Source organism: Epinephelus lanceolatus, chromosome 5 (assembly GCF_041903045.1).
Source record: "Epinephelus lanceolatus isolate andai-2023 chromosome 5, ASM4190304v1, whole genome shotgun sequence".
Classification (NCBI taxonomy): Eukaryota; Metazoa; Chordata; class Actinopteri; order Perciformes; family Serranidae; genus Epinephelus; species Epinephelus lanceolatus.
The window spans coordinates 18,641,531-18,657,626 of NC_135738.1; the positions used below are offsets into that span (position 1 = coordinate 18,641,531).

The 16,096-nt window shown below is 41.4% G+C and overlaps 1 protein-coding gene across 2 annotated transcripts; it reads left to right on the top strand.

Moving 5' to 3' along the window:
- The first annotated feature begins 5,701 nt into the window (after positions 1-5,701).
- pkmb (pyruvate kinase M1/2b) lies at positions 5,702-15,955 on the top strand. 2 transcript variants are annotated; one of them, XM_033635828.2, is made up of 11 exons: positions 5,702-5,783; positions 7,128-7,306; positions 7,414-7,505; positions 9,577-9,708; positions 9,831-10,017; positions 10,132-10,402; positions 10,490-10,640; positions 10,723-10,875; positions 13,953-14,119; positions 15,022-15,203; positions 15,357-15,955. In XM_033635828.2, the coding sequence occupies exons 2-11, from the start codon at positions 7,156-7,158 to the stop codon at positions 15,461-15,463; spliced, it is 1,593 nt and encodes a 530-aa protein (XP_033491719.1). In that variant the 5' UTR covers positions 5,702-5,783; positions 7,128-7,155; the 3' UTR covers positions 15,464-15,955. The 2 variants fall into 2 exon arrangements, with proteins under 2 accessions (XP_033491719.1, XP_078023934.1); XM_078167808.1 differs by having other exon boundaries at positions 5,745-5,779.
- The last annotated feature ends 141 nt before the right edge of the window (positions 15,956-16,096 follow it).

The following is a 16,096-nucleotide window of genomic DNA, read 5'->3' on the forward strand; positions in this document are numbered from 1 at the left end:
GCTGTGTGCATTTGGCCGTTCTCTCCCCCTCTGGGTTTGAACAGCAGGAAGTCACACATGTTCAGTATCTGACTTCAGCTTCACCTGATTGGCTGCAGACACTGACGGCCTGATCAGCTGAGAGAGGAGAGGCTGAGGACAACACCTGCAGCTTCAAGTCTAGTCAAATCTACGCTTTTATGCACTATTACAGTATATTTGTCCTATTTGTGTAATTAGAGTGTCATCCTCTCCACAGTGTATATTCCTTAGAGGAAAGAAAACAAACATGTCATACCATCCTCCAGACTCTTGGAAAGAGTCATGAATCAGTATAAAGACGGTGATGAGAACAAAGATCCCTGGTGGCACATTTGAAGGATGGTGATATAGGTGATGTTTGGCATTTATTAGTCTTCCTGTCTGTCTCCTGCGCTGCAGTCTGACCTTAATCGGCTGTTACCCTTGTTAGCAGTCGCCTGCTGCTCTGCAGTCTGGCCAGATTAGACTCTTCGAGGACTGCATACATCTGTGCAAGTCTTCTCTCAACAAGTGCTTTTCTCACAGTAATCCACTTAGACATGAGTGGGTGTTTGTTATGTGGTGGTGTTTATTTATAGCAGGTGGGCACAATAGCATGAACCCCTGTAATTTATATAATATACTGCCAAGGCTGTGCATTAACATTTAGAATATGAAGCAACTGACTACAAAGTTTCTGCTGAGATGAGTCAACATGTCTTAGACACAGCAGCGACAGCAGAACATTATGAGCTTCACAGAGGTAGTATTTGTGGCAGGGATATTGATTTCTATTGGGAAGTTTTTGTGTAGTAGCCACCCCCGTCACATCTGATACGCCCACTGCTATATCATATCTTTCAGGCCTGCTTATCGCATAGGATAAACAAACAACAGGTTCACAGTGACTGGTACAGGGATCAGATTTCCACAGCAACCAGCCCTCCACAGTATCCATTGCATCAGCTGTCGACACCAAACAGTCAATATCAAGACTAATCAGGACGTAAAGTGAAATATATACAACCTGGTAAATACAGATCTATAATTAGGATTATTTTCTCTTTCTTCTCTATTTGACAGTAACAGTAGAGATTCAGATTTCAACTGAAGACAATATAAATTTTCCTGGTGGTAACACACCAGAAAGCTAGACCTCTTTACACTTACATACAGACAAACACAATTCAAATACACATGCACAACATCCAATTTAGTTTCAGAATAATGTCTGAAAATCATTCAATAGAAATTATTATACTATATATGTAATTTAGTTATGATGTTTATATAATCTTTCATTGTTTGCATTTTAAAAACTGTACTTTTTTCCTGTTAGTACCACCTTGTATAATGTGCTTTGGCAATACTATGTACGTTTCAATATGGTCATGCCAATAAAGCCTCTTTGAATTGAACTGAATTAATTAAATTAGTTTTGTAATGTGTAATTTGTTTTAAAAAAAAAAAAAAAGCATTGAAGGTCCAGTGTGTGGGATTTAGGGGTACCTATTGTTAGAAATGTATATAATATTCATAACTATGTTTTCATTAATTTATAATCACTCGAAAATAAGAATCCTCATGTGTTTGATACCATAGAATGAGGCATGTATATCGACATACCATAGATTTATAATAATAACTAAATAGTGGATGCCAAGATGGTGCCTATCCATTCCAATAGAGTTACTCGCCCAGGTAAGTATAGCTTCAGCTGGAGCAGCTAGCCCCCTTTGCTTGTTGGTCCAGAGGCGGAAGCCCCAAAGAAAAATTCTAAGTTAGTATTTAGCTAGCTATGAAGTGTCAGGTGAAAAGAGGAGACAGCTGCAGACACATTCTGTTTGTAGCATACACGACACGCCCCTAAAAACCACACTCACACTCATTGCTAACTTAGCATTAGCATAAGTATCGAGACGTTTACTCTTATCCTGACCTTAACCGCCTCTCTTTTAACATAAAACTTCATAGCTAACATAATTGCTAACTTAACATTAGCATAATGAGACATAGCCTTCCATTATCCTAACCCTCTTTCTTTACACAAAATACTTCAAAGCTAGCTAACTGCTAACTTAGCAGTTTTGTCTAGACTTCTGCTTCTGGGCCAAGGAGTGAAGGGGGCTGATTGCAGACTGACGTGTAGGTATGCTGGCCGAGTCATGTAGCTAGAGGGCAGGTCGCATAGCTACTCCAGCTGCAGTTATACCTACTCAGAGAAGAGAGATGGAAGGTTAGGATTAGGACCCTGGTAAATTGATAAAGCGGATTGACCGTTTAACTTCCTCACTACGAATAAAGCAATGAAACCTGGCAATTTGGGTGCCAGGTTGACTGTCGACACTAGTGTCCTTGGCTTCTCAGTCAGATCTGCCCCTCACTCCTCAACAACGCCAGCCTCTCGTCCAAAAAACCAAGATGGCGACCGTCGAAATGCCGAACTCGAAGCACATTTAAGAGTCCACATACCAATGGGTAACACAGTAGCTCTGTCCATTATTCTATACAGTCTATGGTTCTAATGTGTAAACAAAATGGACGTTACAAAGATGATGTGTTGCATTTTATTGTTCAGAGCATTTCAACAACACATTGATAACGAAGAGTAAAAGAAACGGATCAGGTGAGCCATGAAGTATGAGCTCAATTTTCAGATTATTCCGACACCACATGCATGCAGCACAAGATTGCAGAGGTAACTGGGATATCTACAGCTTGCCCCTCAAAGAACGACAGATTGATGGTCAGGACATTTAAACGGGTACAGGATAAACCCACCTCTTTTTGTGGCTGTTAACAGTTTACCCACCTATTAACAAAAAATCCACTGGAACACATAGGAGAGTACACACTTCCTCCTCGGCAACCTACCCATCTACCTAGTAGTACACCCATCTCATCACCCACGACTACAGCACTGTTGACACCATATTTTGCGAAATGAATCAAAACTTGAAAAGTTCGATTCATTTAAATGTATCAACTTGAAGGAACTGCTACTGTGAAAAGATTTGGTCTGCCCATCTCTACACATTTTAGTTGCTGTGCAGGTTGACAGACGACCCAAAAGACTTTCAGTGGAGTAAAACGACACTTCAACCAGTCGTCCACAAGAGAGAGCTGTTGCTGAGAGAGAGAGACAGAGGCAGCAAGAGACCCACAGATGGACAGTATGTCCTAATTCAAACTATGTGCTAGGTGGATACAGAATGTACTAAAATCAGTCTGTAAATTTGGTAAGTCACAGTTGTCTCTGACTTACCACATTTACAGTCTGAAAATTCACAAATATATACCTAATAATAATAAATAATATTGATACATTGGATTTATATAGCACTTTTCTGGATACTCAAAGACGCTTTGCAGAGAGGAAGAACAAAAAAAGTTGATGATCCTCATTTTTATTTTTCTTGAGTGTTGACAAAGCTGTTTTATCTAAAATCTTAATTTTTCTTTTTTGCACATCTGAGTAATGCCCCCTTCCTTTAGCATTTATGCATTTAGTATGCATGCTGTTTTGAGTGTGCAGTGTGTAGCTACTGCACAGAGAATATCAGAAAATGATTTTGTTAAGATTATGTTAAATACATGATATCGACCTGCGTGAGTATATCACAAGCTACTGCATTATTGTGCATGCTAAGAACATGTGTACATTTTAATGCCAAATCACCACAATTACTTTGCACTGATGCTACAAATGCATCAAAGCTGAACATGTGCAGTTGAAGCACAAGTAAAGTGAGAACTGTTGCATTTCTCTGCAGCCAGTAGCTCCTCTGGCCTCTGTCCATCTTTAGGTTGTATACACTTTCCGTACATGGACAGGAGGAGTGTGAAAGGCAGTTTGGAGTTAGATTTCCACCTCTTAAAGAATCATAGCATCACACGTTCCAAGACTGTTAGGGAGCCATAAATGACATGTAGGTCCGGAGGAAATACTGCACAGTTTTTGTTGAACGTCTCTGGAGGGCAGACGTTATTTTGTTTTGAAACTCTCCTCTCTCAGGACTTGAGAAAAGTAAAAAAAAAAAAATGAACATCTGAAAAAGAATTACACACATAGCTAACTGGGGAGAGAATAAAAAATATCTGGGTACGCCTTTCAGTATAAATATGATTGGATTACTGAGCAGGGCTTCGACAGCACATTTGATTGTATTAAATAACTATGAGGAGAGAGTACATGTATGCTGCTGGACATGGTACTGAGCAGATCTGATTTAATGTTGTGGTACAGTATGTTCCTTGAGCTACATGAGACGAGCATGGCTTTACTATATATACACATTTACCATAACATACTGCACAGTGATTGAGTGACAACCAGACATATGGTGGGGTTGCATTTACACTATACTGCACTATTTTTGGTAAAACTGCGTCGTGTGTTGCTATACCTGACTGAGAGTAATGCATGCATTTGTGCAGCTATGTTAGCAGGTTGATATTAACGCTGCATCTTTGCAAGCATTTACTGTTGCTTTTGACACATCAGCTGCTACACCCTCCACTGCATGTCATTTTCAGGTTGGCCGCACCTTTCTCCTAATTTGGAACGTGATTGCTGTGTATCAAGCTGAATGCATGTGGGCTGTCATATCACGATGCAGGAATGCAGATACAATCCCAACCCTGCTAGGCTCATAAAACAATCTAAAATTATGCAGCCCTGCCGCACCAACTGTACGACAACTGTATGTCTAATGTGAAATAAAAGTAAAGGGGATGATTTGTCAGCTTCAAAATTAGAGATCGTGGTGCAGCCATAAAAGGAGTGGGAAACGTAATTCAATTCAATTGAATTATAATGAAAGAAACAATACTAATGAAAAAAGAAGTCCTGACATGGTTGTATGTCTGCAGCGATGTGGGATCTTGACAAATATACATTTCCTATTAGATGTTACATGATGTTGATAATAATGTATCTTGGAAAGGAAACTGAAGGGAGCAAATTAAAAGTATGTGTGTATGTGTACATTTTAACATATTTAAGTTTGTGTTTTGACTTCACGCAAAAATTTGTAAAAACAACAAGTTAGTATGAGAATTGTTAGGCATGTTTTGGGGTCAGGGGTCAGAAAACAAAGGCAGGTCCTTACAAGTAGCCCAAGTGACACACATTTTTATACATATAGCCTGTTTAATGACTTGGCAAGACACAAACACAGACAACCATAAAAAATATAAAATTAAAACATGCATATGGCATTACTCTTTGCTACTTAAGGAAAAATAGGTTAAAGAGAATAAAAACCATAATAATAACAATAATAGTCATAAAAAAGAAAAATGCACAACAACAAAACAGGATAATAATATTTATGTATTTTTAAAAAGGCAATAAAGCAACACAGCCTAAATTACAGTTGAAAGGTCATCATCCTGTTGCTCATAATTTAAGGTGCCTCCGGTCCAGATTAATGACCCAGGCTCATGTTCAACGCTCAGCGGGGAGCTTTGTGATTGGCCAGGCGAACAACACTCGCACCTCCGCTGTATCCTCCCTCACTACTTCTTTTTCTCCAACTTCTGTTTCTGTTTTCAAATTTGGCCCTGAATTTTATATTAAGGTAAAGAGAACAACTTCCGTGTGAAAAGCATACCTTCAAATCGCTGTCCAAACGGTAAATCTTGCGTTGACTCTCGCGCCCTATATCGCGTGTCGCCGGGCGGTGTTCACACAGGAATGTAGTTCCGGTTAGTGAGGGGAATAAAAACTGTCACACAGCGGAGGTAGTGGCGTCTTGGTCCCTGCAAAGTTCTCCCAGTAGGTGAGTAGCAGCATGTAGACTCAGCTGTATGACAGAGAGAGGTTAGTTAGTTTTAACTGAATGATTAAAACTAAATATCATTTCCTATCGTGTTTTTTAAAGGTAAAAAAACCAAAACATTTCAATAACTGATCAAACTTTTTTTTTTGACTACATTACTTATTACTATATTTTAAACTAGTATATTTAAACATAAACTTGATAATTATGCATATACTATATTTGTTTATCATATATTTTTCAAATAAACAAATAAATTGTAACCAAAACGTCACTTCAGTTCTAAATTAAGTGCACTGGTTTGCACATACAGTTCCCATGTAGCCCTCTAACTTTTATATATTTTATTCATTTATCTGTATCCTGTTCTGGTACTACATCTCTGCTCTGTTTCCTGTGCAGATAAATACATTTATTTTAATAAAAATGCATGTTTCTAGAAGCCTTTATTTCTTAAACTTAAGTAATAGCAGGCTAATGTATGAAATGTTACTCTGTGATTTAATTTATCACTATTTTAAGAATTATCTGCCACATTACACAAAAATGTTGTAGACTGAATCACTCAGAAATACCTGCAAGGTGGCTTTGACCTTGTCATATATAATATGTATGTATGTATATCTATATATATATAAACAAATACAGTCCTTTTATTATGTAATTGTGACGATTTTATTTTCCTGATTTTTCTGATTTGTTTCTAGACTCCATAAATGCTCATAGCTGCCTGTGTTATTTTAGGTTAACGCTGGTGGCAGGAATAGTGTCCCAGCACACACCCACCACATTTCCATGCACTGACTCTGACCAACAGCTCACGTTTGTCATGCATGCATGTTGCATACCTCCATTATAGCTGATTGTAAGCTAAAACCTGATAGCTCTGCTGCATTGCACCTGTGGCAGCATAAGTATTTTTTCCAGCTCACCCCTGGAGTCCTGGAGCTATTCTTTGTGTGTTTTAATTACCTTTAGCCTCTTCCAAGTGACCAGCTCCTCTTCTTGAGCTGCACACAAACCCCTGCTAGAATGTGTGAGAGTGCAGGCAGGCACGCACACACTGTTGTTGTTTGGTCAGCTTGCACAGTCACTCTAGAGAGGTCACACCTTCCTATAAGTGTGTATTTTTCCATTTACATTAGATTCTTACTATAGTTTCTGATTCACTTTCCACATTCTGTGAATATGTATGTGTGTGTTACAGGCTCTTAATTTCAGGAGCCATTGTGTGACCAAAGTATTTACCTGGACTGTCTTCTACATAACTTACAATACATGTCAGAGGTCGAGTTGTCGGGTACTAATCGATCATTGCGCCTGTTCCCCTCTCTGTCTCCACAGGACATTTCCTGCAGACACAGATCCAATCATGTCGAAGGCAAAGGATATGGGCTCCTCCATCATCCACACCCAGCAGATGCATGCTGCGATGGCGGACACTTTCCTGGAGCACACATGTCTGCTGGACATCGACTCTGAACCTGCTGTGTCTCGCAACACTGGCATCATCTGCACAATCGGTCAGAGTCACTAACAAAACCAAAAAACAAAAATGATCTCATTGTATCTTACAAATATCATATCATATCATATCTAAATTTGTATTTATCCGCCCGTCTTGATGCAGGACCTGCCTCCCGATCTGTGGAGATGGCCAAGGAAATGATCAAGGCTGGGATGAACATTGCAAGAATGAACTTCTCTCATGGCACACACGAGGTGAGTCAAAGATGAGAAATAGAAACTTCACTTATACTTTTTACCCTGTTACACACACAATCCCAAATGGTGATGTCACAGCAGGTGATTTACCAGTGGCTCTCAAAGCCAAAAACACCTGCTGTGACATCACTGATTCAAGTGTGTGCAGAGTCTGAACCCCGCAGAGCAGTACAGCAGTAGATTCTTAACCCTCTGCAAGTGATCCAGAGTGGATTTGCCCTTTGCAGCTGCAGCCGTCGGTGTGACATTACTCTTGTGGCCTGGTAACTGTCTGTGGCTGTAATGTGATCTATAAGCTTGTACTTGCCCCTTCAGTGCAGGCTCTGTGTTGTAGCTCTGGACATGGCGAGCCAACTGCATCACAGCCAACTCTTTGGCCGACCTTATCACCTTTAAAAGTCATGCCTCTTTACCTTTCTCACTGTCACCTGAGTGGAGGAGCCTCCACATCTATCATGAGCTGCTGGATGAACACCTGCAGTTGATATTTGGACCTTCAAAGGTTAAAAACAGTGTTTCTTTTCAGTGCAGCTCAGCTCTGAGTTGCTTTTCAGCCGTCTGTATTTTAGCTAGATCTCCAACAACAACAAAATAAGATTAATAATCAGAACTCCTGAGAGGAAGTAGGATTTTTTTTTTGCGAGAAGGGAAAAATAGATCTGACCTCTGTCTCATTGGTGTGTCAGTTGTCAGTACAGCTATAAATAGGTCTTCTCAGCGAGTCAGCCTCGCAGCAACAGTGTGAGTAGATGGCATGTAGTGAGACCACAGTTAGGATCATTATTGACTGAGAACAGTGGTAGTGTACAGGTCAGACTTTGAATTCATTCTGTATTTTCTAAGTAGTTGCATTTACTAGATCCATAGCTGCAGACAGGCAGTGTAGCAGTGGCACTTGTCCATCACATCAAGTAGGAAATTAAACAAAAAAATATGTTGTATAAAAAATGTTTTAACGGCTGTTGCTCAACTATCTTAGAAACCCTTTACATAATCCATGACAGCTGTTTATGTACAGAGAAAACTGTCATGGCCTATAAATGTGTTGCAGTTGTCATTCAAGATTTACTGCATATGTAACCGGTGCCATGCTGTCCTTGTGACTACATGACCACATTTGTCCACCTGTTGCTGTACTAGCTTCAGATTAAGAATTTGACACATGCAGAGATAATCTTTTCTTCATCTAAATAAAACAAGGTGTTAGTACACTAATGAAAGGTCTTTCGCTTTATTATGCTCCTCTAGATTTATTAAAGTTATCAGCAGTTGTTTAACACTCATTTAGGAACCTTTTGTGATTGCACTTTAAGTTTTACAGCAGAATACATGTTTAAGAAAGCAAAGCAGCGCCTGTATCTAATCAGGAAATTATACACAATGACACGTGAGCTAGGATAATTGAATGAAGGTATATACGAAGACTTTCTGTATGCTGCCATGGGTACTTGTTGCTATGCTATCTATATGTTGCTGTATTTTTGCCATGTGTATATCGGTCAGTGTGTATATCTGTATGCTACTGGCTGTGAAAACAAATATCCCTCTGGGACAAACAGTAAATCTAAATTGGATTCATACGATATAAGCAAAAAAATGTCAGATATTTTTAAGCAAAAAAATGTCAGATATTTTTACATAAGTCTCGTTGAAAGTCTTTTAACTGTTAATATGTGTACATGGTATGGACACCTGGGAGCTAAGAACAAAAATAGACTGTCCAGAATTACAAACATGTCTAATAAAACTATTGGGAAACAGCAGAAACAACTGGGACGTGTATATAAAACAGGTGAAACAAGAAACCAGACAAATTTTGTCTGAGCCTGTTCATCCTCTTCTTAAATAATTTATAAAATCGAAACTCTAGAGCTGCTGTATCAGCCGAGAACATTTATAAAACGTCTCTCATACTAACACTAGAACCATGTCCTTCTTTGATGCCTATACGGCACGTTATGTTATTTATTGTATGTATAATTTACTACGATGTGTTTCAACCAACGTGAAGCCAATGGCCAATTTTCGTAATTGTGGACATTAAAGATTATTATTATCTTTATTACAGTACCATGCTGAGACCATCAAGAATATCCGTGAGGCAGCTGAGAGCTTCAGCCCAGGCACTGCTGAATACAGACCCGTGGCCATCGCTCTTGACACCAAGGGACCAGAAATCAGGACCGGACTTATCAAGGGCGTGAGTTCTTGCCAAATTACGAGGCCTCCGATGAGGCCATTTTTGGGGTATTGCACAAATAATTGCATGAAGTGACTTTCATCCTGAAAATGAACAAGCTCTTTCTCCTTGGTCTTGTTTAGAGTGGCACCGCTGAGGTTGAGCTCAAGAGGGGTGAAACCATCAAGCTCACACTGGACAACCAGTACCAGGACAAATGTGATGAGAAAGTCTTGTGGCTCGACTACAAGAACATCACCAAGGTTGTGCAGACTGGCAGCCACGTCTACGTTGATGATGGTCTGATTTCCCTGAAGGTTAAGGAAATTGGTAAGCACACAAACATCTGTTTGTTTCATCTTGCCTATGTTTCATTTAGATTCTGCTTTCAGCTTTCTGCTTGATTGTGAAAATGAAGTTTTGCTTCATCCTGTGTGTCCTAAGGCAACGACTACCTGATGTGTGAGATTGAGAATGGCGGTATGCTGGGCAGCAAGAAGGGAGTCAACCTGCCTGGAGCTGCCGTTGACCTGCCTGCTCTGTCTGAGAAGGACATTGAGGACTTGCACTTCGGCGTGGAGCAGGGTGTTGACATGGTCTTCGCCTCCTTCATCCGTAAAGCTGCTGACGTTCACGCTGTCAGGAAAGCACTGGGTGAGAAGGGCAAAGACATCAAGATCATCAGCAAGCTGGAGAACCACGAGGGAGTGCGCAGGTGGGTGGATCACCAGCATCACACATGAATCTGCACTGATCTGAATCTCTGGAGAATTGAAAAACTATTTTCCTTTTTGTCTGACAGATTTGATGAGATCCTGGAGGCTAGCGATGGCATCATGGTTGCCCGTGGAGACCTGGGCATTGAAATCCCAACAGAAAAGGTCTTCCTCGCCCAGAAGATGATGACTGGCAGGTGCATGAGGATGGGCAAGCCCATCACCTGTGCCACACAGGTGTGTGACATCAACAGGAGGACTGCTTTGTGAAAAACATTTTAAAAAGAAAAATATATCAGAGAGTCTTATTTCTCCTCAGATGCTGGAGAGTATGACCAAGAAACCCCGCCCTACCCGTGCTGAGGCCAGTGATGTCGCCAACGCCGTGCTGGACGGCAACGACTGCATCATGCTGAGCGGTGAGACCGCCAAGGGAGAGTATCCCCTGGAGGCCGTCCGCACACAGCACAAGGTAGGAAACACCCCAACTGGTCCTGTTCCTTAAAGGTAGGATCTGGAGGATTTTCAAACAAAACAAAATATAGACATATACAAGTGAAATCCTGCTTAATCATCACCTATGGGCTTATACTCATGTGTGGTGGTGACTCTGTTTGCAGAGCTCCTGCCCTTTAACTGTATTTTGATGTTTTTGTGAGCTCGGGCCGCTTCTGGGTGGAGATTTCCCCAGCCAATGAGAGAACGCAGGTGCCTATCCGAGCGTGTCCGAGCGTGTCCGCGCGGGCACCAGCGCAAGCCTTGCCTGAACCTCTTCTGTGAAGCCTTCTTCCGTACCTCCGGGCTCCGTACACCCAGGAGAGTTGAGCCTGATAGGAGGGGCCGAATTTGAATGTGTGTTTACAAACAGCAACTGGAAAATCCTCCAGACCCTACTTTTAATGTTAAAAAACCATTTCAGTGTTTTTGCATGTTTTAGACAGTTTTTTAAATTTGATGTGAAAAAGAGGACTTTGTTTTTCTCAAATGCCTCCACAGAAACAGCAACATATCGATTCATTAAGTGATTAGGGTCCACGTTTAACAACAGCAAAACTAAATCAAGACATTTGTTGAAAAACTCTCACAAAATTATCATATTATTTTCCAAGTCTCATTTATCCAGTTGTATGCTCAGTACTTCCCAAACACATGCATTTTTGTTTTAAAAAAATGTAGTATTGGCATCTGGCTTTGAAGAGAGCATGAATAAGTTTCACTTTCAGCTCTGTTTAAAATAACAAGGCTGTAGTGGCTGATGCGTGTGGGAAGTACTGATCATACGTCTGGATAAATAAGACTTGGATTATGCTGCAAGATTGTGTGAGAGTTTGTAAACGGATGTTTTGATAGCATTGTTAGTCAATCAAATATCAAAGGTTCATTGTTTTCTGTGGAGGCATGTGAGAAAAAAAGTTTTATTCACAAATTCATGGTAACACAGAATGACTGACTGATATACAAATGGTTATGTTGTGGGTGAAGTATTCCTTTAATGGCATCTAACACTAAAGCACATGGTGCATTCATGTGCTTTTGGAAAACTGACATTTGAGTCTTGAGGCTGCTTAACAGCAAACTCATATAATAAAGCAACACATAGGAGCTAGTAACTCAATGGCTTTGCACTCTTTGGCTTTAAATACATAGGCATATTGTTCTGTGCAGACCAAACGCTGCTTGTTGCACAAAACAGAGAAAATATCTGATATCGTCATATCAGTCTGCATTGACCGTGAAAAATACACTGCCCGGCCAAAAAAAAAGTCACCACCAAAAAAAAAGGTCATACACTCTAATATTTCGTTGGACCGCCTTTAGCTTTGATTACGGCACGCATTCGCTGTGGCATTGTTTCGATAAGCTTCTGCAATGTCACAAGATTTATTTCCATCCAGTGTTGCATTAATTTTTCAAGATCTTGCATTGATGATGGTAGAGTCTGACCGCTGTGCAAAGCCTTCTCCAGCACATCCCAAAGATTCTCAATGGGGTTAAGGTCTGGACTCTGTGGTGGCCAATCCATGTGTGAAAATGATGTCTCGTGCTCCCTGAACCAGTCTTTCACAATTTGAGCCCGATGAATCCTAGCATTGTCATCTTGGAATATGCCCGTGCCATCAGGGAAGAAAAAATCCATTGATGGAATAACCTGGTCATTCAGTATATTCAGGTAGTCAGCTGACCTCATTCTTTGAGCACATACTGTTGCTGAACCTAGACCTGACCAACTGCAGCAACCCCAGATCATAACACTGCCCCCACAGGCTTGTACAGTAGGCACTAGGCATGATGGGTGCATCACTTCATCTGCCTCTCTTCTTACCTTGATGCGCCCATCACTCTGGAACAGGGTAAATCTGGACTCATCAGACCACATGACCTTCTTTCATTGCTCCAGAGTCCAATCTTTATGCTCCCTAGCAAATTGAAGCCTTTTTTTCCGGTTAGCCTCACTGATTAGTGGTTTTCTTAAGGCTACACAGCTGTTCAGTCCCAATCCCTTGAGTTCCCTTCGCATTGTGCATGTGGAAATGCTCTTACTTTCACTCTTAAACATAGCCCTGAGTTCTACTGTTGTTTTTCTTCGATTTGATCTCACCAAACGTTTAAGTGATCGTCGATCACGATCATTGAGGATTTTTTTCCGGCCACATTTCTTCCTCGAAGACGATGGGTCCCCACTATCCTTCCAGTTTTTAATAATGCGTTGGACAGTTCTTAACCCAATTTTAGTAGTTTCTGCAACCTCCTTAGATGTTTTCTCTGCTTGATGCATGCCAATGATTTGACCCTTCTCAAACAGACTAACATCTTTTCCACGACCACGGGATGTGTCTTTCGACATGGTTGTTTAGGAAATGAGAAGCAACTCATTGCACCAGTTGGGGTTAAATAACTTGTTGCCAGCTGAAAGATAATCGCCCATGCAGTAATTATCCAATAGGAGGCTCGTACCTATTTGCTTAGTTAAATCCAGGTGGCGACTTTTTTTTTGGCCAGGCAGTGTACAAAGTGATCGTGTTTTAGCAGACAACACCTGATGTAACTGACTTTAAAATTTACTACTCGTGACAGTAAATATAAGGATATTGAAGATAATGTTTACTATTTGGTGTAAACTGTATTTTCTAAATTGCATAGAATGACGAGAAAAGTAGCTTTTACATTGTGAGCACATCACTGGTACCAGCTTGGGTTTTACTAACAGCTTGTTTAGAATTTGTTAACTTGCTTTGTGTATCCCTGTTGCACCTCCACTCCCTCTGCCCATCTGCTGTCCTCTCGCATTGTGCTCTAACAGTGTGTTCATGTTACTTAATTAGCATGTGTCTGAGGATCTGCAGTGCACAGCAACAGTCCCTGGACATGATGGCCGCCGCTGTTGTTTAGCTTCATATCTCAGTGTGCTTTCAGGTATGAAGACCTCAGCACTGAGGGTTAACTGCCTTTTTGTTTCATCCTTTATAATACAAACTAGCTCCTGCGGTTGAAACTGGCTGTGTGACTGCAGGCTGACTGGAATCTGTTTTGTAATTTTCACGTGTTCAGATTGCCCGTGAAGCCGAGGCTGCCATGTTCCACAGGCAGATGTTCGAGGAGCTGCGTCGCACCACTCATCTGACCCGTGACCCCACAGAGACCGTCGCTATCGGCGCCGTCGAGGCTTCCTTCAAGTGCTGCGCCAGCGCCATCATCGTGCTCACCAAGACTGGCAGGTGAGACTCCAAAACGAAGAAATCCACTAAATCTCCTCTGCGGAGCTCTGACTCATAACATCCTACACAGCGCCCACTGTGACCAAAGAAGCTGGTGCATTACAACATCTCTGTATCCCTCCGCCTCCGCTCCCTCCCCAGCACAAGCCCTTGGCTCATATGAAGTGTGCCAACTTTCACGGCCCTCAAAATCTGTGCTCCAATCGTGACCTTTTGAGATCTGAACCCTGACATTTTCTAAGTTAATTTTAACTCCCTGTTCATTCCTCTCTACTTGGGAGCTCATCCTCACAACACATGATACAGAAGATGATCTACTATCAGCTGAGTGGATTTCCTCATGATAATAGCTTAATAAGCACAGCTATAATTAATATTTCCATCTGAACAATGGATCACATGACTAACTGGAAGTCAAAGGAGACACACAATCTGTTTTGGGTCACTCTCAACGTTCCCATAGCTTGTCTTCTGCTGCAGTAAAGCTCTAAAAACTTGTTGTACACCACCTGCCACCATATAATAGACACAGTTAGAGATCAGCTGGTGAACATAGTGGAGCATTTGGCAGCTAAAGAGACACAGGACACAAATACTGGTCTCCTGAAGGAAAGTCCTGTGTTCATGTGACCCATCCACCACCCAAACCTGAATCCTTACATGGACTTTCACTCATTATACCACCTCCTTCTTCATTCCTGTCAGTGCGTTCGTCATGTGGTCGCAGCCTCTCTGATTATGTGGGATACATATGAAATTTGGTGCATTATTTTTTGTAGATAACAGTGTACAAACAGTGCATGAGAACAGCCCGCCCCAAGAGGCCCAATAATCCATTATTGTAGTCTGAAGTTTTGGCTCAACTCTACATCTTTGTAATAATCTGTATCTGCTCCCTGCAGGTCTGCTCACATGCTGTCAAAGTACAGGCCCCGTGCCCCTATCATTGCTGTGACCCGCTGTGGCCAGACCGCCCGCCAGGCTCACCTGTACCGCGGTATCTACCCTGTGCTCTACACCAAGCCCGCCAACGACGTCTGGGCTGAGGATGTTGACCTGCGTGTGAACTTTGCCCTGGAAGTTGGTGAGTGGTAATGTTTTTTAGTAAAAAAAAAAAATTTAACAGTAAAGTAAAACTGTTGTGGGGTAACTGTAAGAAGTAAGGGAGAACTGGCTTCATATTTAATGAATTTAATGCTTATTTTTCTTCTAACGTCTCTCTTTTCTCTTTCCGTAGGCAAGAACCGCAAATTCTTCAAGTCCGGAGACGTTGTCATCGTCGTGACCGGATGGCGCCCAGGAACCGGTTACACCAACACTATGAGAGTTGTGCTGGTGCCTTGAACTTAATCAAAGGACATTAGTAACGGCTCCCCCCCTCCCCTCTCCTGTGACCCGCCCCTGTCCCCCGCCCCATGTCGGACTTTTCTTTTCTGTTGCTCTTCATCACCAACAGAAAGTTAAAAACAGGCCGCTCCTTCAAAGGACTTTTGAAGGTGTCGTTCACAGACCAGATCCATATTTGTAATTTATTGTCTAATAACCTGCTCCCAGAGACTCAACTCAAACCCTTTCAGTGGAAACTCTTCTGTCATGTGTGTGCCAACTCTGTTTGCATGAGTGGAAATCAGTGTTCATGCTCTGCATGCACTGTAAACTAAAGTACACATTTGATCCTTTCCCTGGTTTTTGGTTCTTTAATTGTCCAGGGATAAAGACAAAGATGTACTGTGAGTGTTCTCTCCAGTGTTTCATGCCGAACTCACAGTTGGTACAAAGTGTCACTGTGATCGAGCATGACAAGGTTTCCATCCATTAAAGGAATTCTTGGGTCAACTGTGTTTGTTTTTCTCTTGTAATCACTGTCACTCCGAACTGTGAAAAGACATTTTCATTCAATATTTTCCATGTTAAGTAAGTATTTCATGCCTTATGCCATTAGATAGCATAAGTGGGGAGATGATAGAACACAAGGAA